Source organism: Poecilia reticulata, chromosome 3 (genome assembly GCF_904066995.2).
Source record: "Poecilia reticulata chromosome 3, P_reticulata-male-v2, whole genome shotgun sequence".
Lineage (NCBI taxonomy): Eukaryota > Metazoa > Chordata > Actinopteri > Cyprinodontiformes > Poeciliidae > Poecilia > Poecilia reticulata.
Window position 1 is genome coordinate 12017700 of NC_088832.1, and position 21784 is coordinate 12039483.

Here is a 21784-nt window from a genome sequence, read left to right on the forward strand (position 1 = left end):
CTCAGCATGACACTAAGCTCAGGGCTCTTGATGGCTACAAAACCAAAACTTAAAGAGTTGCTTTTAAAATGCCAACCTGAGTTGATATTTCAACCCCACATCGATACAGGACTTGTCTTATGTTTTCGTTCTGGATTCGATCCTCGCATTTCGCTCGAAAACATTGGCACAGCTTCTGGAAATTCATTTACAAAATGAACCGGATCTGTTGATGTCCACAATTTGTTTCTGCAATACAGCCACATTTCTTTTAATTTTCCCGACGTTTGATAAAAAGATGTGCTGTCTCAACATACACCCAGAGGTTTATTTTCATTTAACTTTTTCATCTAACAATGTATGCAAACATCTGGTGTAACAGCTAAATTCACAGTGACCTCACATTTCTTGAACACTGTTAGTTGTAGCACTTTTATAGAAAAGAAGATTTAAAAATAACAGCTGAAACATTTTTAATGTATCCGGACATTGCAATAGAGACAATTCATTTCGTATGGTGCAAACACATTGAGACAGTCATATGAAAATGCTCATGTATGCATTGTTATAGCAACCGGTGCCTTTAAAATGCATCAAATGTAAATTTTTTTTTTTTTAAACAGAAAAGTAGCGATAAGCTAATTATTTTGTTCTTGGTTTTGTATGCATACATTTTCTCTTGTCCTATACTGGCTACTTATTTCTCTCTCTCTCTCTCTCTCTCTTTCTCTCTCTCTCTCTCTCTGTTTCTCTCTCTCTTTCAAACAGTTTGAAATAAATTAATAAGAGAAATAAAACTAGTTGAGATTGGCTATAAGAAAGATTTTTATGAATCTTAATGGTCTGTTGAGTAACCATACATGTGGAAAAAACGGAAATCAAAGATTAACTTTCATTGCTCTATATATTCATTATCTAACTAATCAAACTGTCCATAAAGGAATAACAAATGATACAATACCTAAAAAAAGAACGGAAGAATGACTTGCTTCCATGAAATGAAAGCAAGTCATGGAATGAAATGACGTGAGTCCAACTGCACTCACCTGAGTCCACTCAACTGAACTCAGGTTTAACCTGTTTGTATTGGGCAAGAATTTGTAGATATCTGTTTTTTACAAACCGATATCCTAACTCTCTAAAACCTTTCATGTTTCTGATTATGTCCTTAGACAAGACAGAAGTTCTGATTTTATCTCTGTCTCTTTCCAGGACAAAGTCACAGACTGTCGTTTTCACCCCAAATGTGGAATTGGACTCCACTGTTTTGGGTTTATTTGAGATTTCTGGTAATTATGTAGGCCTGTTTGTCTTTAGAGATACCAAAATCTGACATTTGTGTGAATTGACCGTTTATAAATAAACTGAATAACTTACCGTTCCCTTAGACTGTTTAAAAACATCATCTAGTCACTGCAGAGATACAATCTCTTCCGCTATTTCTTTGAAAAGCCTTTAAATATTTTAACTACATCTTGTCTAAATTTCTCAACCAGAAATGTTTGTACGCATCCCGAAAATACTGTTTTTGCGATGCACATCATATTAATAACGTACATGATATAAAAGTAGGAAGTGATACAAATTTTCTAAGCAAAATAGCTTCATTATCACTGTTTCAATTAAAAGTTCAAGTAAATATATATTTAAAAAACAAACAAACATAACTTGACTTTTTTTTTAAACATATCAAGATATTTTCAGACTCTGGTTGTGATGCAATATTTTTAGAAGTTCAAATCAAATAATAAAGGCTTGATTAGATTTATTTTTTTGTTAGAAGCTGTAACTTTATTGTCAGTCAACTAAACGCTTCTAAAATACTCCTTGGTCTCTTTCACCATAAAAAAAATGCCATCAGTAAGAGAAAAGTCAAAGCGTGAACAGCGGCGTTGGCGCCACCTTGTGTTCTCCTTCTCTTTTAACTCGTAACATCGGGTTCCTGATGGGCAAAAATACTGAAAACCTTCACAATTTACTGTAACAGTAACTTTAAGTTTTGGCAGTTTGGCTTATTTTCACAGACACTGGTTGATAACATCAACTTCAAATACGGATGTTATCCATATGTTTTTATAGCTTACAGATTATTACTTCAACTGAGCCCTTAAAGGCATATATAAAAGCAATGCTTATGGAAAAAAGGTCAAATTTTTAAAGAAATTATGAAACATTATCCATGCCATGTTTTAGCTGTAACAAGATTTACCACATTCCATCTCTGAAAAGATAAATCTAAACACAAATATGACACTGAGCAAAAAAAAAAAAAAAAAAAGTCTAAGCAGTTAATGCAGCATGGTAAGCAGTTATTATGCTATTTACAACAACGTAGTTTTACGATTACCTTGTGAATGTGCTTGTCGTAATACAACACTGATTACTGTGTATGTTTAAAAAAAAAACATGAGGACATTTAAACTGACATTTGTCTCCCTGAGCTGGAAATCATTCGTGGAAAAAAAAAAACAAAAGAAAAAAACCCAAATGATTTTCGTCTCTGGCGCGGCCAGTGGAGCTCGTTACAGCTTGACGCTTCCTGACAGGATGGAGCGGTAGACCTCAGCCGTCAGCGGTACGTAGCTCTTCGCTCTGTCGTCGAGGACGTAAAGAGGCTCCTGGGTGTTTTCCGGATCAAACCCCTGATTCACTAGCTTCACTTTCATCTGCTTAAAAGTAGCTGTGACTTCCACTGCACTCTGAAACGAGAGGAAAGAACACGCACGCGTCACTGGGACTGATCACAGCCGCGCGTTCACAGCAGAACAAAGCCCGTCTGTTTGCGCTCGTTTCCACTGAATTTTACCTGCAGCCTTATGAAGCGAGGTCGTGCGTATGATGGCAGGTAGCTAACAACGTGGTCATAAAGTTTACTTCCGTCAAACCGTGCGTCGTTCTTCAGAGTGGCAGCTGCCATGCCCGCGCGCCCCTCGTGCCCTGAATGAAAATAAAATAACATAAATTCAAACGAAATTCAGCTGTAATAAGTAAATTATGCTAAACGATATTTGCTAAGCGAGTATCACCTGGCACTTGGACTCCGTAAACATTGGCCTCTTGCAGACAGTCACTCATCGAAAGGATGTCAGAGACCTCAGTTGTCGCAACGTTCTCACCTTTCCACCTATGTCCTCAAAATAACTTACAATCAGTTGAAGTCTTTATTTATTTTATTTGATTTTTTCTGGTTTAGACATCTAGTAAAACATCAAATAAAAGCTAATTAAGGATTTGGTTAAAAAAAAAGAAATTCTGGTTCATTCTAGGCAGAATTAAAAGAAAAGTGTGTCCTCTCTGCTGTTTTATCCAATCAACAAATCCACTGTGAGGAGAAGGGCAGTACCTGAAGGTGTCCCCGACACGATCCTGGAAGTAAACGAAATTGTCTTTATCGATCCTCATTAGGTCACCGGTGTTGAAGTAAAGGTCTCCTTTTTTCAGGACATTGCGTAGCTTTTTCCTCTCCGTCTGCTCTTCGTTTTGAGCGTATCCGACAAAAGGTGTGATGTCTGTAATCTTCGACACCAGCAGTCCCGTCTTACCTGGGACAAAAATACCAAGTTCAGAATAAAAAGACCAAAAAAAAAAAAGATCTGTCACGGCTGTAATTACTCTTCACCTTTCGAGGTCTCAATGCAGAGACCGTTGGCATCTCGCACCGGTTCGTCGCGCTCTGTGTCGTACTTCACAAGTGTGTAGGGAAACAATCTCTGCAGAGAGTATTGAAATTAGAGTCCAGTTAGAAAAATTGCTTTAATGCGCTGTCTTTGTAAACATTGTTTTTGCCTTTGTAAACTGTGTTTGATGGATCTATCACTTCAAACGTGAATGACTGTATGCGTTAAAAACTCGTTTGAGCACATAAAGCTGTGTGTGCACAGTTCAGATATGCGCTGCATATTCTCACCCTTACCTTGTGCAAAAAGTGAACTCGTCCAACTGCTCCTATTTTCCCTGTGTAGTTCAGGAATCCTATGTTTCCCTCTGTGGAGGCATAAAACTCGAAAACGTGGATGCTTCCAAAGCGACTCAGGAACTCTTTCCAGACTTCTGCTCGGACTCCATTGCCAATGGCCAGTCTGACTTTATGGTCTTTGTCATTGTCCCTCTACACGGATTCATGCAAAATAAAAAAAGGAAACATTGAGCAGTTTGTAAAATGTAAACGCAATACTAGTTTACAGGCTCCAAGTGTTTGTTGTCTATTGACATTTTTATGAAATAGTAGTTTTATCTGCAGGTTTGACAAACACAAAACAGCAGGATGTTGAAACAGGCTTTTGATTTCTAAACTATTTTACAGCTTTTTTTAGCATCTGGACTGACAGACCAACTCTAATACAAAATCTATTATTTTTCTCCTTTGCCTGACAAGGAATCGTTTGTAAAATGTGCGATGTACAGTAACACTGGTGAATGCTACGACTTCAAATGAATAATAAATCGCTCAAATGTCTGTCTGGTTTGAGTCATAGCAAACAGAGTCCAGAAAATGAGTAGTGTACACAACTAAAGAAAGAAGGGAAACATATTATTTCCATCTCAACAAGACTTTATTGAAATATTTGTTTCAGGCCAACATCTGATTTGTTGCTTATCAGACAATTTAGTTGCAGTTTCCCGAATGAATTGACCATCTGATGCTGGATTTAATACGTTTCACCAACATGGGCAACCTTCTCTTGTGTTTCAAATATATTACAAGCTTAGCACTGTCTAAATGCTGTGCTTATGGTTAAAATAGTTAACTAATATTTATTGCAGTCACTTTCATTTAAAAAAAATAAAAAATAGTAAATTTTAGTGTGGCTTAGTATTTTAATATGTCCTACTTCATATGCAGTTAAACCACAACTTGAAGTTGAGAAAAATCCAAAAAGTTGTAAACTAGAACGTTTTTCCATCATATGTTCATTTAGTGAGTAAAGCAGCAGCATAAAGAATGTTTTATGAATAAAAATTAAAGAAAAAAAACATATATATATATATATATATATATATATATATATATATATATATATATATATATATATATATATATATATATTGTATATGCGCATTTATTAAGGATTATTTTGAAATTATTTGATTTTGTTACTTTTGAAATTTGATGGTAAAAAAAAAGTCTGTAAAACCTTTCTTAATACTCGGCTTGATCTTTTCCTTGTACTTATCTAGATCTGGAACATCAATGCTTTTCTACGCTTTGTGACGCTGCGCGGGAGCATGACTGCAACAGATTTTAACAACTAAAAACAGAAGCTGTGAGTCTATCAGCTACATTTTCAGACAAAATTAAACACAGGCTCGCTTTTCTGCAACACTGCAGAGACGTTTTGCAAACTGATGTGATCGGTTTTAGCTAAAATTGACACCATTTTAGGACATGTTGTTACTCCTTAAATGTAAGAATCAAAACTAATTAAAACAAGTAGAAATATATGCATCCAGTGACCTTTGTCCCATGTGGCTTAAATAGGATGACCATCGACTTGAACTGTAAACTAGTACAGGAAGATGTGGCCGCTTGGCTACTTGATATGCCTTCCAAAGTAAAGGCCAGCATCTATTCCGAGAGATGACCAGATAAAGAAATCTGGTGACTCTTGCGACTCGTGCGCGCTGCAAACTGACACTGCGCTCCATGTGATGTAATAAGATGCTCTGAATGGCATACACGCACAAACTATGTATACAGTACTACCAAATACAAATAAGCGTTTGTGACATGTAACTACGATGATGTCAGTTCAGACATTTAAATAAATAAATAAAAATAAAGAAAGGTCTTATTTTCATGCTACCTCGAACGAGGTAGGCAAAGTGGGTTAAGACTGGAACACGATAGTGAAGATTTAATGATTTCTATTTTGGAGAGCCAGCTGTGCTCTGCGTTGGGAATGTACAGATTTGGAAAGTTCCCTCTGACGAGATCTGCCTCTGTGGCGACTTGCTGTGGCCACTCTGCCTGATTTTTATTTTTTTTTTACAGTGATTAAGTTTGCCAAGAGGAGGGGAGTGTCTAGAATATCCTGCTAAAAGCTCCTGGGTAATCTTGTTTTTTTTGTTGTTGTTGCAGCTGCACCAGTAAGTAAAATGAGTGTTAAAGCCATTAAAAATGAAAGGTTTGGTCAATTTGTTACACCAACGTGACAAAATTTGTTGCATTTGAGTTTCACAAAGTCTTTCAGTAAAAAAATAATTTAAGAAAAAAGGATGTTACGGCGGTGGACTTCAGGAGAAAATCCTAAAACAAGCTCAGGGAAAACGTAGTCCAAACCAAGACCAGTCTGGAGAACAACACCGTCACCCTGGTACTTTAAGATTTTTGTTAGTTTTCCTAGATTTAACTAAAAACTCAGGGAAAGGTTGTATCTTTGAGACTGGATCCTGATAGGAAATAGTCTAGAAATTGAGTGGATTTATGCACCAATCAATCAGACAACTCTTTTTTTCTGAATTGGCTCTGACTTGGGATCTTGTTACTCTGTCCCTGCATGTAAAGCCAGAAACCTGTATCAACCAATAAAAGCCAAACGGTTGCATATCTGATCTAAGTTAAAACAGGTTGTTTTGCTAAGATGTTTGTTAAATGTCAACACAAGACTTTTTTAGGAACCTTTTTGCTTCATGGGTCATTCAGCCCATGAAGCAAAAATATTCCCCTGAATCTGGTCAAGGTACAAAACTCAAACAAAGTGAAAAACAAAAATGAAACACTTTAAAAATCTCCAGAAAGCCTGAAGAACTCCTGCCTAGTATCCCTTTAAAGCACATGAGTCAAACTCAAGGCCCGGGGGCCAAATCTGGCACGCCTAAGCTTTTAATGTGGCCCTCCAGACTCTAAATTACATCAATAAGTGCTTCCAGTTTTTCACAAATCTGCAAAATTCACACAAAATCAACAGATCCCCACATTTTTTTCAGATTTTTCTGACATTTTTTTCTTAAAATTGGCCAAAAACATTGGGTTTAAGTGACTGCTGCCTCAGGATTAGTTGATGTCACGCTATAGTCCGTGATCGAAGCAGCGGTTAATAAAAAGTCACATTTAACATCATACATTAGTGCAAATATTGTAAAAAAAATAAAATAAAAATAAATCCTTACAAATATTTCTAAATTAGCACCACAAAATCTGTGATACAAAATCCTGGATGGACTGACCAGTGTGAAGAGATGTTCAATATTATCCAAATTTAAGAAACACTTACTGAATGCTGAAACAAACAGATGTGTTGATATTTTAATAGTTTAATGGGTTTTAATCAATACAATCTGGCACAACCGGACCTTTAAGAACATTCAGATGTTTGATTTGACCCAAAATGAAAATGACCCACACTTCCTGCTTTAAAGGAAGCCCGGCTCCTCGGACACGGTATGCAAAGCAGTAATGGTTTACCTTTGAGTGTATTGCAACTATTAATGTCATCATTAAAATTTTACCTTTGGTGTGCAACAGAGGTAGCGCATCACTTCTCCGATATACTGAATGACAGTCACATTGTACTTCCTGCAGTCGTCCCAGAACTGAGAGGCAGAAAACTTTCTTTTCAGAACTAGAGTTGACCCTTCAAAATAAAACATCACAGAGCACAAACATTACAACCTGATGAATGAAAAGTTTGTGCATTGCTAACTAATACTTTCCTGTTGCTTAGAAATGAACCTGTAACAATAATGTCTCACCTTTAGAAAAATCTGATATTATATCCAATTTAATAATGACAATAAAAATAAAAAAGCAGCGCGTACTCCTGTTTTTAGTTTAAACATTCATCTTCAGTTAATTTAATAGAACTATCACTTTGCACAGCCATTTAAAGGTTTTGCGTGGACGGTTTTGCCCTAAAAATGCAACGCTACAATATTCAATTGCATCTTTCTATTTCACCACAATACATTTTATTGTAAAAATCCTGACAAGACACACTGAGGAGTGCAGTTGTAAATGTGAAAAAGGTCTTAATACTTCAATAAGTTGAAGCATCTTCCAATTGCTTAATCAAATATTGGACGGTAGCAGGAATGAATTTTTATATTTTTAAACTGTATGGCAAATAAATGAACGCATCAGACAACAAATCTGTGTTAATTCTGCACAGTGTCAAACTTCATCAAATACGCACAATGCTTGCACACACACATGCACTCTCTGCGTGACCTTTTGCCTATTTAGAGAAAGCGCAGCCAGAGAAGGATCAGTACAGATTATTGGTTCCTTGTGACAAAAGACTCTTTCACTGGGACTGAATAGGAGCAGGATAATCAGGGTCTGTGCAGTGTGCAAAGAAACAGAATCCATCTGCAGTTTGCAAATTTATAGCAATAACCAGAGCTTAAAGAAGACTTTAGAAGATCTAGAATTGCTTTGGTCATAAATAACCACAACTCTGATTGTTTATTGAGGCTGATGAGTGATTATATCCTGGGTTATGCAACTACAGCTTTACATCACATGTGAAAAAGCTCATCTTTGTGTAACAGAGAAGATTTGGCAGGTTTACCTGGCTTAACTGCGTAAGTTTAAGACATTGCACAAATTGCAGAGAAATAATTGATATGATCCTCAGGTTTAGATAAATGTCTTTATTTGAAAAGTGAATGGGTAGAATTTTTTTTTTATAATACTATGAAGACTGTGAAACTAGCCAAGCCAGAACCATCAATCTGTGTGTTAAGCTGCCAGGTCAGCGCGCTGGGCCAGACGTCAGAAAGGCCTGACAGGGTCAGCAGCTGGTCCCAAAGATTTTTATTTCTTTTTACTGAATGTGTGTTTAGCAAACATTGTACTTTAAAACTCATAGGTCCAAATTAGGCGAGTTGCATTAATATTTTTTAGTATTTTTATGAACATAAACAACATTCAAGTATTTGAAATTTATGAAGTTCGAGTTGATTTCGTTGGGACCAACATGGACTTATGAGCTGTGGGACACATTAAGCCTACCATGCTTCAATTCATACCTGCTGATGTAAACGACTGTCTGTTAATATACTATTTATTGCATTAGTAGAATAATTTCTTCTTAGTGGATAGGGAACCCCAAAAATGGCTTCAGGGGCCCGGGTCCTTGTATTTCCAGCCTTGAGCAAACAGGTTAAAAAAAGACAAAAATGATTATGGTGGGTGGGCTAACAAAAATAAAAGATTATTTTAAAAAATATTTATGAAAAGTAGAAACAAGTCCACTGAGCAAAAGCAGAGAAAAAAAGAGATAAAAACCATCAATTTCTGAGAAAATTATTATTATTATTATTAATTTTCTAAGTATACTTGTTGAAATCCTAAAGAAACCCCTTAGAAGCAGTTTCGAAGATTTTAAAATGATTAACTTTGTGTTTGAATTCAGATTGTTAACAGAGTAAATTTGGGCAGTTTTATTAAAATTGATCAATATCTCATATATTTATTTCCCTGCAATTAAGACACAGTGAAAAAGTGTTCACACTGCTTACATTGGTTCAGATAAACATCCTGCACTGGATCACTGACAGTCACATGACTGAAGAAACGCCACATGACCACTTTATTTTATAATGAAGTGTAGCACTCTTTAATGTTATAATGTTTAATGATATTATTTTTCACCAAATGTGATTTTTTTTTAAAAAATCTGGTTATCCTCCTGTTTTGTTGAGCTCTTTGAACAGGGTGAAATAAAGGAAACTTGTGAAATGCAAAGAATCTAACGCAGCTTACAGCCAGTTAAATAAAATACAACCCATATTAACAACTTTTTCGTGTTCCCACCTGTTTCGATGCAGCCAAGAAATCCAACGAGAAACCCTGCAGTGTGGTACAGCGGCAGGTTGACATACATGACATCCTCGGATTTTACACCGTATGCAGTTATAACAGCTAGAGCTGATAGGAGGCGATTCTGATCGACCAAAGCTGCCTTAGGAAGACCTGAAATAGAGCAACACGCACAGAAGTGGTGTTTGAAAACTGAAGGATTCACTCCACGACTTGTAGGAACAGGTCACCACAAGATACCAAAACAAATGCTGAAATACCAGTAGTGCCAGAGGTGTAAATGTAGACGGCAGGACTTTTGAATGTGACGTGTGATCTGATGGATGGAGGTAGCGGTGTGTCGGCGGCTTCTTCCACCTTATCAGAGAAGCTCACGATTCCTGGAGTGTCGCAAGATTTGACCATAAGGAGGACCGTGACACCCTGGTCCATCAGTGAGGGCAGCACGTCCTCCACTGCCTCTTTCAGCTCTGCAAAAGAAGAAAAGAAAAAAAAGAGCACTAATATTCATAGAAGGCACAGACAAATTACTAAACATTTATTTGAAAGATCTTAAGTTACAAGTATTCGTTGCTAGCTGCAATCTATTTTAACAGCAGCCTACATATTTATTGAAAGAAATACCTAAAATTGCTTTATTTAATTGTTTTATACCAAATTATTAATAACTCAGAGCCTTTGGTAGCTTTAAATTATAAGTCAGTGACTTCTTGGTTTCATTAGGTAGAAACATGATGCGACATGAAGGTCCAGTTCCCTTATTCACAAAGTCAACAACGCAGCCGCCTTCAACTGTGTTACAGCTAATTTTAGTTAAAAACAATTATTTATTAGTGTAGGATGTCTCTCCTCTGTGAATAAATGTGGTTAGAAAATGTTTTGTATTGTTTGTTTTTAAAACTTTCTGTGCATACAGATAATAAAATTAAAATGTAAAAATTAAAATGTATTAAGAAAAATTATGATTTATTGTAACCTCACATCTAAGGTAAAGACAGTAGTATAATAATGCCTTTCAGTTTATTTCCCCTCAGCTCCAAAAAGAGGAGCAATATTATTTGATGATGATTTCTCAAGAGAAGGTTGTGTTGATCACACTTTTAGCAGATTGCACTTTTTTTACTTTACGGATCCCCATAAGTACTTAACATAAAAAATACCCCAAAACACACAGTTAAAAGCCAAAGAACGGATGTACAAATAAATAACCACAACAACTTTACAACAACAGAATACAAAAGAAAAGATTACATCACGATCATGAATTTCCTCAAAGAGCCAGTTGTGGCAGAAAGTCTTAATAAAACTAGCTATTAAACTACTAAAATATGAAAGTATTTTTCTCAAACTATATGTAACATCTTCTCGCTTCAAATGCAATTTGGCATAATACGAATAAAACCCGGTTTCATTTGACTGATAAGATTATAAACGTAAACAATAACAGTTATCTTGAACCACCATAGAAATAGCTATGGCGATTGATGCAATTTCTTTCTTTCTTCTTAAACTTTATCAGGATTTGCTTTGTTCAATGGTTTAATTTTCAGTGACATAATCCTGACCGAGCCGCTGAAAACCACATCTCCTCATACTAACCTGCAGCTGCAAGCAGCACCGTGGCCTTGCAGCAGTTGAAGCAGTGCAGCAGAGACTTGCTCCGGATGTTGTAGTTCAGGAGAGCGACGGGAGAGCCGAGTTTAGCCAGAGCCAGCCAAGTAAACAAAAACCTGGGCTCGTTTCCCATGAAGAGTGCGGCGGTGACTCCAGCCTCGTACCCGGGCTGAGACCGGAGCGCGTTGGCAATCTTGTTGCTCTCTCTGTCCGTGTCCGCGTACGTGTAGGTCTCGTCTCCAAACGCGATGAAGGGTTTGTCTGACAGCGCCGCGGCTTGCTCCAAGAAGCGCTCCAGCGCGAAGGACGGAGGTCTCCTTCTTCGGTTCGCTACGTAGCTGACTAAAATCCGCACCAGAACTCCGGCGTATCGGAGATCCAGCCATAAATAGGGGAAAAGGGTTTTCAGCGCGAAGGGGATGATGAAAGCGCTCGCTAAAATGGTAGAAATGAAAAACAACTCCATGGTGAACTTTCTCCACAAGTTCTAATGTCCAGTCCTGACTGGGAAAAACATTCAAAACCAGGGCGAAAAAGCGGACAAGTGGGGCGGAGCATTTCCAAGAAGTTTCTGAAATGTGCGGAATGAAATGGAAATGTATTTGTAGGCACAAAGACATTGGATACATGTCGCAGATTTCCATCGAGGATAGTTAGTTTTATTTATAAACCTCCAAATCCCCCAGCGTAAGGCATTTAAGGGCACTCAGAGGAAAACAGGTCAATCTACTTAAGTTGACGCATCAATCTGCAGCTTGTCGGGGATCAGCTGACTTGACTAGGTATTATAACATCAATATATCTTTTTTTTTTTAAACATTTAGGTGATCAGTATTATTAAAAGAGAATAAGAGGGTGTTCATGTAAAAAGCGTACACTGCTTTGTGTTTTGAATGCACACAGTCATATGGAGAAGACACAATGCAAAGAACTGAAGGTCAAAAAGTTTAGAAAAGAAAATCACATGGAGGCACTCCAAGCTGCTTTTGGTCCAGCTTGGAGTTGGCGAATGAAATTTGCAATATATGAGTTAGGGTGTGTGTTTTTGGTTGATTTATTGTTATTGTTTTCCTGGGAAAGTACTTGGTTTGAGAGGGGGAGGTAGGGGGGGTCCAGGGCCCCCATCCCTTTCACAGTAGTCACAGCCTCTGTCGAACATTTTTATTTATTTTTTTTACGGGCTGCTGGTAGGACGAGACGGGACCAAAAAAAATAAGAAAACAGGGCAGCCTTTACTTTATAATGTAATGGCATCACAGGGATTCTTAATTTGATACATAGATTCTCCTTAAAGGAATATGGTAAGAAAAACATCCTTGAAACATAAGGCTTGATCATTTGAAAAATGTAGATGTATCAAAGGAAAATAAAAAAAACAGAACGGATCTAGAATGGTTACATACTTATTCCCAACATTGTAATCTGTCATTTTAATCCCTTAGACAATGAGTACATCAAGATATACTTTAATCATTCCAGCTTTTGGTTTTAAGGAGTGACCATGGTGCTGTATGCATTGTCTGGAAGGTTTTAACATTCCACCTTTAAATGCGATTCCAGCTGCTCTCCAGATGAGGGCCTCCTTTATTGTGTTTTCTGTTTCACTATTGAGTCAGGTAAAAATTAAAAAGTCAGACAGTTTAAAACAGCCTGCATGCTTTTCCAGAGTGCATCTACATATGGCTTGGTGGGACTCAAATGCAAGCAAACAGGAATAGTTTTCACAATGAAAACAGACTTAGAAAAGAAGTTACAGGATGAGTGTAGTAGAATAAATTAGCACATAAAGTGTTTAGGGTTTTTCTCAGTTGCTGTGGTGCATTTATCAGATCCGAATTAAAATTCTCAAAGCTACTTGTTCGATCTCCAGTCTGTCTCTTGTGCACATCACAACAGCGATTCGTCAAGTGTTTGGGTACATCCACACAAACGACCATGTACAATTTTGTGTTTCTTACATAATCAATGTCTTGTGTTATTTTAATTTAATGTATTACATGGGTCTCTGTTGAATAGCCTCAATCCCAAAGCATTTAAGAATTAGTCTGTCGCATAAGTCTTCATATGCAAAATGGTTGAACAAGTTGTCATAACACGTAAGGCATATTTCTATGTATTTCTGTTAGACTTTGTTTTTTCCCAAGACTGTTCTAAATTGGTTAAATTATTCCGAAATGAATCCTGACTTTTGTCAATGAAGGTTGATGTGTGAAATATTAGATCAATCAATAATCAAACAGGTTTTCTGAAATAGCTCAAAGGTACATTTCATCAACTGGGAAGTATGAAATGTAACATTTCTGATGATGGAAGAACATGGAATTAGATTAGGTCAACACTGGCGCAAAAAGGGTTGTAAGCGACACATAGGTGCCACGCTAGACGGTGGAAAAAACATTTCTAGTCGGCAAATTTTGTTTTTTACAGCTGTTTGTGCCTGTGTAAATAATATTATCAATAACAGAGGTACAAAACTGATTAGGCACCCCCCACATTCAGACACACAAACACACGCACACGCACACACACACACACACACACACACACTTTAAAGCACTCTAGTTTGTGCCCCTTTGAGAATGTTCTGGAGTGAGTTTTTTTTCCCATTTGAACTGTGCTGTCAGAGAGAAGAGGAAGAGAACCCTAACCCCAGTGGACGGAAGAGGCCAAGGACGGCAGTGAGCTTCTGATGAGATACGAGCCACACTTGAAGAGCACATTCTCATTGATGGGCTCACCAATCTTTTTATAATTGGTTGCAGACACAATTCTTCACAGAGATCCTCCCCCATATCCACGCACAACCTAAAGAATGTATGGAATGAGGAGGTGCACTACATGTAGCTCTGCCAATTAGCCAGATTTTGTTGCTCACGACTGATTTATAAAAGCAACAAGAATCATGAAACATCCATGGCCATTAATACATTTCAGAAGCATTGCAGTAGATTATGTTAGTGTCTTTTTGGGGAGTCCTTTTCAAATGCCTTTTGCCCTCAAGCAGTCTGCTTCAAGTTAAGGTTTTTCTTCTTTTCTTCCCCTTTTTGAGTCCAGCTTAGGCTGGTGGGTAGTGGGTAGTGTTAGGTTCGTTCAGATTTGCTCAACAAAAGGGGTGAAGACGCATTCATTTTGTGGGACAGTAATAACTCTTGGTCACCTCAGTTCTCCTGGCTTCAGAAGAAACTTCAAACCACAGTTTTAAAAGAGCTTTTCAATTATTGTGGTACAAATTGAGGGAGAATACTAAAATAACACAGAGATGCATTTATGCAGGCAGGACAATGCACGGAGGCAATCTTGGAACTGAGTGACAAACTTCACTGGAACTTTCAGTTAGACACACAAAAGGGGAATATCCTTCCCTTGTTTCATTAATAGCACTTTTATTGCTGTATTTTATCACAGACTACTATATTCCATATCTACACATTACCTGCCACATTTCCTCCTCTGGTTCCTTCATCCCATCTCTTATCAGCCACTCTGAGCCACTCTGTACCAAGGTTATCTCAAACAGTTGCTGCTTTCCTTCAATTTCACAAAGATATAAAAAAAGTACATTCAGTACAGTTACTCAAATGGTGACATGCGGTAAATGCATAAGCTTAATGTACTTTCACACAATGAGGCATGTTGGTCTCCAATGTTAAACAACCAAATTCAAATTCAACAACCCACAACGATTACAAAAGAGACTGTCCTGTTTAAGGTCTTGCTCTGATCTAAGAAATCTTTTAGTGGCTTGGTATCTAAAATTGTGCTGTGTTAGATGAGAACGAATCCTGCATGTAGAAAAGTTGAACTCATAAAAGTTGAGAGAGAAAAAAAAAACATGCATAATTCTGAGACAAATGGAAAGTTTCTGTGGATGAGGCATTACCATTCCCGTAGTCCCTGAAACTCCCCTGGGATGGCAATGAATCACGTACACCCCGACAGATGCCGATGAACCCATCAACCTCCAAAGCATAACACCTGCATAAGTCACTACACTGTTTACATAAGCTACACGCTTATCAATCAATCAATCAAATTTTATTTGTATAGCACATTTCAGCAGCAAGGCGTTTCAAAGTGCTTTACATAATTAAAATAAAAACAGCATGTGACATTGAATAAATAGTGAGAAAGAGGAAGAGATTAAAAAAAGAAACAGTGAGAAGGAGAAATAAAAAGAAATTAAAAAGTAAAAATAAAAACTTTAACATTTAAAACTTCTTTAGTCAAACCGCTATTTGACAAGGACTTATCTGCTTTACACGTCGCTTGTTTTGCCTTGGAATTTCTGTTTTGCAATTGTGCTTGATTCTCTTCTCACTTCAGTGCTCTGTCTGGGATTTCTCCCATCGACCTTGATTTCTCAGGTAGAAATTCAACTGGGCCAATCAGGAAACAGAAGGAGAAGTTGTGAACGGCGACATGAGTTTTATGCGCTGTTTTAGAGCTGTAGTCTGCCTGTGTAGTTTGGCAGTGGTCGGAGGAGGTGAACAAAGCCGTCCAGTCTATGTTGGTCACGCCTCCGAATATTGAATTAACGTGAACGGCCGCCTCATTCAGCTCAGCACGTCTCTCTTCACAGAGGGACATAGTTGTTTACAGCACACAGAATTTCTGGTAAGCTCATTAGCAATTTAGTGAAATAATTTCTCAATAGCCGAGAGCCAACTAGGTACTGGTTTTTACCAGGCTATGTTTAGCTGGACTTTTAAGCAGGAATGCTGCCATAAAGTAATCTGTTAAGGATGCTACACTTGACCGATATTTGTTTTTTTCAAATATCAGTCATTAATCAATCATTTGATACAAGAAAAACAACAACGTAGTCAGTAGCAGAAAATGCTGTTCGGCATTTTTCCTTACAATTGGGAAAAATAAATAGGTTTTCCAACATTATTGATTGGTTGCTGTTAAGCATTGTTGTAGCAAACAACAACACAATCGACAAAACACACATTTTCTACCTTTCCTACATTTACTTATTAGCATAATAAAAATGTTACACAAATCCTAAAAGTTCACTAGGAGACCTATCTTCTTCACGATGTAGCCCTTGAAACGCAGGAATCAGTCAAAGCTTTCTTTAGAGGGCAAGAGCATATCAGAAGTCACTGAGGTCTGCGGGTGAGAGGGGGCGGTTGTGAAACTCATGTGAGCACAGTCCAGTGAAGCATGTGCTGTGGGAGCCTGTGCACAGCTCTCTATCGCTCCAATTGTATCAGCTCTGCTCAAAGCTTTCTGACTTCCACACCGCTCCTAACAGCCTGATTAAAGATTTTCACGAAGCCGCGTTCATGCAAAACACACAACAAAGAATACAAGGCGTCATCAGTCCTAAAGGAACACATGCAGGTCATCTTATACCAGCTGCTGTGTATTAGATTAAATATAATACGCAAAATATGTATTATGTTTGATTGATTTTTGTCATTTGTCAAGTTAATTCATTTGGGATTTGTGCTTTTTTTTATAGCATTATTCGTAGTCTGATACACGAAGATCCTTTAAACTCAAAGACTGATGGCAGTCTTTGAGTTTAAAGCTAAACTCAAAGACTGCCATCAAACTTATAAAAACTTTGTTGCTTGCAAAACATCCTTGAACGCTCCACAGGCGCATCCAGAAACAGCCAGCCGAACCAAACCGGTTCTTCATCCATTTTCAGATGTCTTTGAAGCTTTGGACGCCAAAAGCCCAGTTGATAAGAATTTGCTGGCGTAAGGGATTGTGTTTCAGAAATGCTTTTTCTCAAGTCACGTTGCCTCACAACATGAAAAGCGACCAATGACCTCAGAGACACGTAGTCTCTGCTCCTATAAAGTTGGCTGCGAGCTGAAGCGTCTCCTTTCAATAGCAAACAGAGAGAGAGAAAGTTGGATCCGGTGCTGCCCTTTGGTTTCGCTCATTATTTCTGTGGACAATGCTGCGAGTCAGATGTCTGAGAGGAGGTAGCAGGGGGGCCGAGGCTGCCCATCTGATCGGAGCCATGGTTTGTATTCTGGTGGTTTTATGTTTTTTTTTCCCCTTTTTGTTGTAGTTGTTGTTGTTGTTGGTTTTATTTTTTTTTTCAGCAAAGAAAGAGAAATCATGCTTTTATTTCGTCTCACTGATCTTTTGTTTCAATGAAAACACAAGTCTTTAAAGGTGAATAAAGACATTTTGTTCGACTTTTTTCTTCATTACATCCAAGCTGATTGGGTTAAACTCAGGTTAATTGATTTATGGATGTGTTGGTTGTCTGCTCAACCCTTTAGATGTCTGGAAGTGCAAAACTAAAACAAGAAATGCACTGATCACTTCAAAGAAAGTAAAACAAGAAAGATTGGATTTTCCTGATGGGGCAGGGTATTTTCTTCCCTTTATTTTGCTTAGTCCCTGAGCGACAGCGAACAGCTGTCTCACAGCAGATGGCTCTCAAACTCTGTGACTCCGGAGCTGGTCTGGAGCCAGCAGGGCCAATACTGTAACCTCTATCTCTAAGAGATAAGGCTTCTTAATAACACGTGTACTTTGGCACCCAACCAATCTATCCACCTGAGATCAGTTTTCTTCGGTGTCTTGGAGCAGTTTCATCTTTGCTGTGTTTTTTTGATCCTCTTTTTTTTTTTTTGCTTTAAGCCGTGTTGTTTTAAAATTTTCTTCCAATTGTTTTAATTTTTCTTGCACCAAAATAAAACCAAGTTTATTGATAAATATGCTCATTTTGAAACAGCTTCCTTTTCTGGTTGGTCTAATGACCAACGACTGTATTTTAAAATCGAACAGTTGATGCATTTTCCACAAAAAAAAGATAATCTTTTTTTTTTTTTTGCAAATATTTTCTCACAAATTATGTAATCCGAAGCCTGAGCCCAAAGCTGATCCATATTTTTCTCGCTCAGCTTGGCCGGTCAGTTGCAGGTTGGGTGCAGAGGACCTTCCAGAGCACTTCAAGTGCAGCAGCTGCTGCTCAACGCCAAGCAGCTGAAGAGGAACCTGTTACTGAGCCCATTCAGCAGGAGTGCCCCGTCTGCAGCTACAATGAATGGGACCCTCTTGAGGAGGTGATCGTGGGGCGAGCCGAAAACGCCCACGTGCCTCCGTTTACTGTGGAAGTGAAAGTAAGCGTCTCCTCTGACCCGTCAAACAAAGTGCAAATTGTAAAAGTGTGACAGTGATGTTAACTGTCCCGTCGTGACCGTCTGATCAGGCCAACACATACGAGAAGTACTGGCCCTTCTACCAGAAGCATGGGGGCCAGTCTTTTCCCGCGGACCACTTGAAAAAAGCTGTTGCTGAGATTGAAGAAATGTGCAATATCCTGCGTCACGAGGGCGTCGTTGTCAAGAGGCCAGAACCCATCGACTGGTCCGTCGAATACAAAACTCCAGACTTCACGTCCACAGGTGAAAAAAGCGTCGTGTAACGTTGACTGGTGCTACCATCATGATCTGACTGCTATTATCTGATAACGAGTGTGCATTGTTGAACATGTTGCAGGAATGTATGCTGCCATGCCGAGAGACATCCTCATGGTTGTCGGAAATGAAATTATAGAAGCTCCCATGGCCTGGAGGGCTCGGTTCTTTGAGTACCGTGCCTATAGGCCTCTGATCAAGGAGTACTTTAGAAAAGGTGCAAAGTGGACCACAGCTCCTAAGCCAACCATGGCTGATAACCTGTATGATCAGGTGAGGCACTCAAACATCAGGAGCAAGGCTGTTGGATCAGGTTCTTCATATTGCCTCTGAACTCTTTGCCCCGTGACGTTTATTGTCGTCGTACGTGAAGAGAGACCATGCTACACAGTTTAATTGCTCTGGTGTAAATCATTATTTTCTCCTGTTAACCAGGACTACCCCATCCTCACTGTGGAGGACAGACACAAGCTGGCTGCCCAGGGGAAGTTTGTGACCACGGAGCATGAGCCCTGCTTCGATGCTGCTGACTTCATTCGAGCCGGGAGGGACCTTTTCGTCCAGAGGAGTCAGGTTTGAAGCATTGCTCTCATCCCAAGCAGCACTGATTCAATCCACAGGGAATCAGAACTGAATGCACAGTTGGGTTAGGTCATGAGGCTTTTTCTCTGCATACTGCCCCGACGCAGGTTACAAATTACATGGGAATCGAGTGGATGAGGCGCCATCTGGCCCCAGATTACAAGGTGCACATCATCTCATTCAAGGATCCCAACCCCATGCACATTGATGCCACTTTTAACATCGTCGGCCCTGGATTGGTGTTGTCAAACCCTGATCGCCCATGTCGCCAGGTATTTTCAGAGAGAATACTCTGCTGCCCTCTTGTGGATGTGAAAATAAACTGTTCATGACAGTTCTCGATGTTGACCATTGCTATTTTCAATTTTTATCTGCACCTCAGATTGACATGTTCAAGAAAGCCGGTTGGACTGTTGTGAAACCTCCGACACCTTTGATTCCTGACGGTGTGTACTTCAGCTAAAGCTTGGTTTGAATGAAAAAAAAAAGTTTGTTTTTTTTGTTTTGTTTTGTTTTTTACTTAAAAAACCCCAAACTTTTCTGCAGATCATCCACTGTGGATGTCCTCCAAATGGCTGTCCATGAATGTGCTGATGCTGGATGAGAAACGCGTCATGGTTGACGCCAATGAAGGCACAATTCATAAAATGTTTGAAAACCTCGGTGAGTGCGACACTTTTAAATTATTCTGGTGTGTCTATTTACTTAAAACACACCAGAAAATTTAAAAAACCTAAATATATTGTTTTTGCTTCGAGCAGGTATCAAGACCATAAAGGTGAACATTCGCCATGCCAACTCACTTGGCGGTGGCTTCCACTGCTGGACAACCGATGTCCGCCGCCGTGGTAACCTGGAGTCCTACTTCCACTAGCCTCGCCAGAAAAAGGCAGTTTTTATTGAGCTTTAAAAACTAAAGCCTCAATCCGGAAGCTTCTTAGATACTTAAACATCACTAAAAAAAGATTGAGCTTACATCTGATCAAATCTGCTGTGTGCAAATCTGAAATCCTAACTTGGGAAATTTGTTTAAACCCATGTGTTTTTTGGGGGTTTTTGTTTTTGGTTCCACCAAAAGCTCCTCTCCGGATTGTGTCTTAATTGAACATTTATGAATGATTTTGGTCTGCTGGACCTTGAAGCGCCTTTGCAAACAGCTTTGTTAAGAGATAAACAGCACACACATGCTGAATAGCTGAATAGCAAGAATCTTTGGTTTATTTCAAACAGGAATCTCAATATTAACTGCATTTCTGGCCTGGCAGGCGTGAAGCTTACCCATCTAAAAGCCAATGCTTTGAGGACAAGGTACAATTTGGTATGCGAATGTCACTAAACGTGGGCACAGGAGGTTAGAAGCTACCTCTGTTTGAACACTCAGGGTGCTTTTCCTCATCCAGACCTTCTTTTCCTTGTATTCTCGCTAAAACTACTCGTAGGTGTAGGTGTCTGGAGCAAATGTCTCCTATATTATACGTCTTTTTCCTTTGATATCGATAATAAGACGAAGTAACATTTAAGAACCAAGGAAACTGCATAATGAAAAGCACCCTGAGGAATCACAACTCTACCTTTTTTCCAATATCTTTTATAAAGAAACATGTGTAAAACTTTTGGGTGATTCAAGACACCATTTTAATTTATCACATTTGTAGAAACATTGATTAAACTGAAAAACCTCTGCTCTTTTTATTGGATTTCCCAGCAATAAGTGTTTTTATATATTTTCGTAAAACTCCATGAGGTCCATATCAGATTTTGTATACCTTTTTCCTCTGCTGTTTTCTCCTGTTGCATATTTGAGCCAGTTACAGTACATGCTGCCAGTCTTTTTCCGCTGAGCTACTTATTTGTTTTAACAAAACTGAAAATGCATGAGGGTATAGTTGTTTCATTTTATGTGCTGCTTACGCAATTGAATGTCTTAAACTGCGTAAAATATTTTAGAGGAGATGAATTTGAGAGGAAATTTGGTTCAACAGAGTGATGCAAGTGATGTTTTTGTAGTATGTCATGACAGTAAAATGTAATTAAAAAGACTCAAGTTTCATTGATTTGGCTCTGGATTTTTTTTTATAAGGTTTAATTTACTTGTGAAAGGTAAAATAATAGTTATGTGTTACATTGTTTTGAGTGAGTTATGGTTGCAAAAATTAGCACTGAGCCATGTTTTAGAATTTGATGACAGGAAACTAAGTCTTTAAATATTTGTTTCATTTACTGCTTTAGGGATGATGGCTTCTTCCTCCCTGAGTGGCCATGGTAGGAAATGACTCATGTCACTGTGGATAATGTCACTTCCTTACTAGTTCTGCCAGCATTTTTACAAAGTTTGTAGCTTTTGTTCTGGAGTTGATTGCACCTCTCCCGCTAACATATCTTTCTGGACCACATAACGGTTTAAACTTACTTATAAAAATACCCAAAGAGATCATCTCTACTCATTTTCCAT

The 21784-nt window shown here is 38.4% G+C and overlaps 2 protein-coding genes across 2 annotated transcripts; one reads left to right on the plus strand and one right to left on the minus strand.

The window, feature by feature from the left end:
• Positions 1 to 287: 287 nt before the first annotated feature.
• LOC103462052 (long-chain fatty acid transport protein 2) lies at positions 288 to 12063 on the minus strand. Its single transcript, XM_008404546.3, has 10 exons — positions 11342 to 12063; positions 10003 to 10212; positions 9737 to 9895; positions 7429 to 7553; positions 3893 to 4087; positions 3599 to 3689; positions 3323 to 3521; positions 3006 to 3103; positions 2786 to 2916; positions 288 to 2678 (listed from the first exon to the last, which is right to left on the minus strand). The coding sequence occupies exons 1-10, from the start codon at positions 11820 to 11822 to the stop codon at positions 2502 to 2504; spliced, it is 1866 nt and encodes a 621-aa protein (XP_008402768.1). The 5' UTR covers positions 11823 to 12063; the 3' UTR covers positions 288 to 2501.
• A 5051-nt stretch (positions 12064 to 17114) lies between these two features.
• gatm (glycine amidinotransferase (L-arginine:glycine amidinotransferase)) lies at positions 17115 to 21382 on the plus strand. Its single transcript, XM_008404545.3, has 9 exons — positions 17115 to 17342; positions 18235 to 18453; positions 18543 to 18738; positions 18833 to 19023; positions 19186 to 19323; positions 19440 to 19604; positions 19715 to 19778; positions 19879 to 19995; positions 20094 to 21382. The coding sequence occupies exons 1-9, from the start codon at positions 17274 to 17276 to the stop codon at positions 20204 to 20206; spliced, it is 1272 nt and encodes a 423-aa protein (XP_008402767.1). The 5' UTR covers positions 17115 to 17273; the 3' UTR covers positions 20207 to 21382.
• The last annotated feature ends 402 nt before the right edge of the window (positions 21383 to 21784 follow it).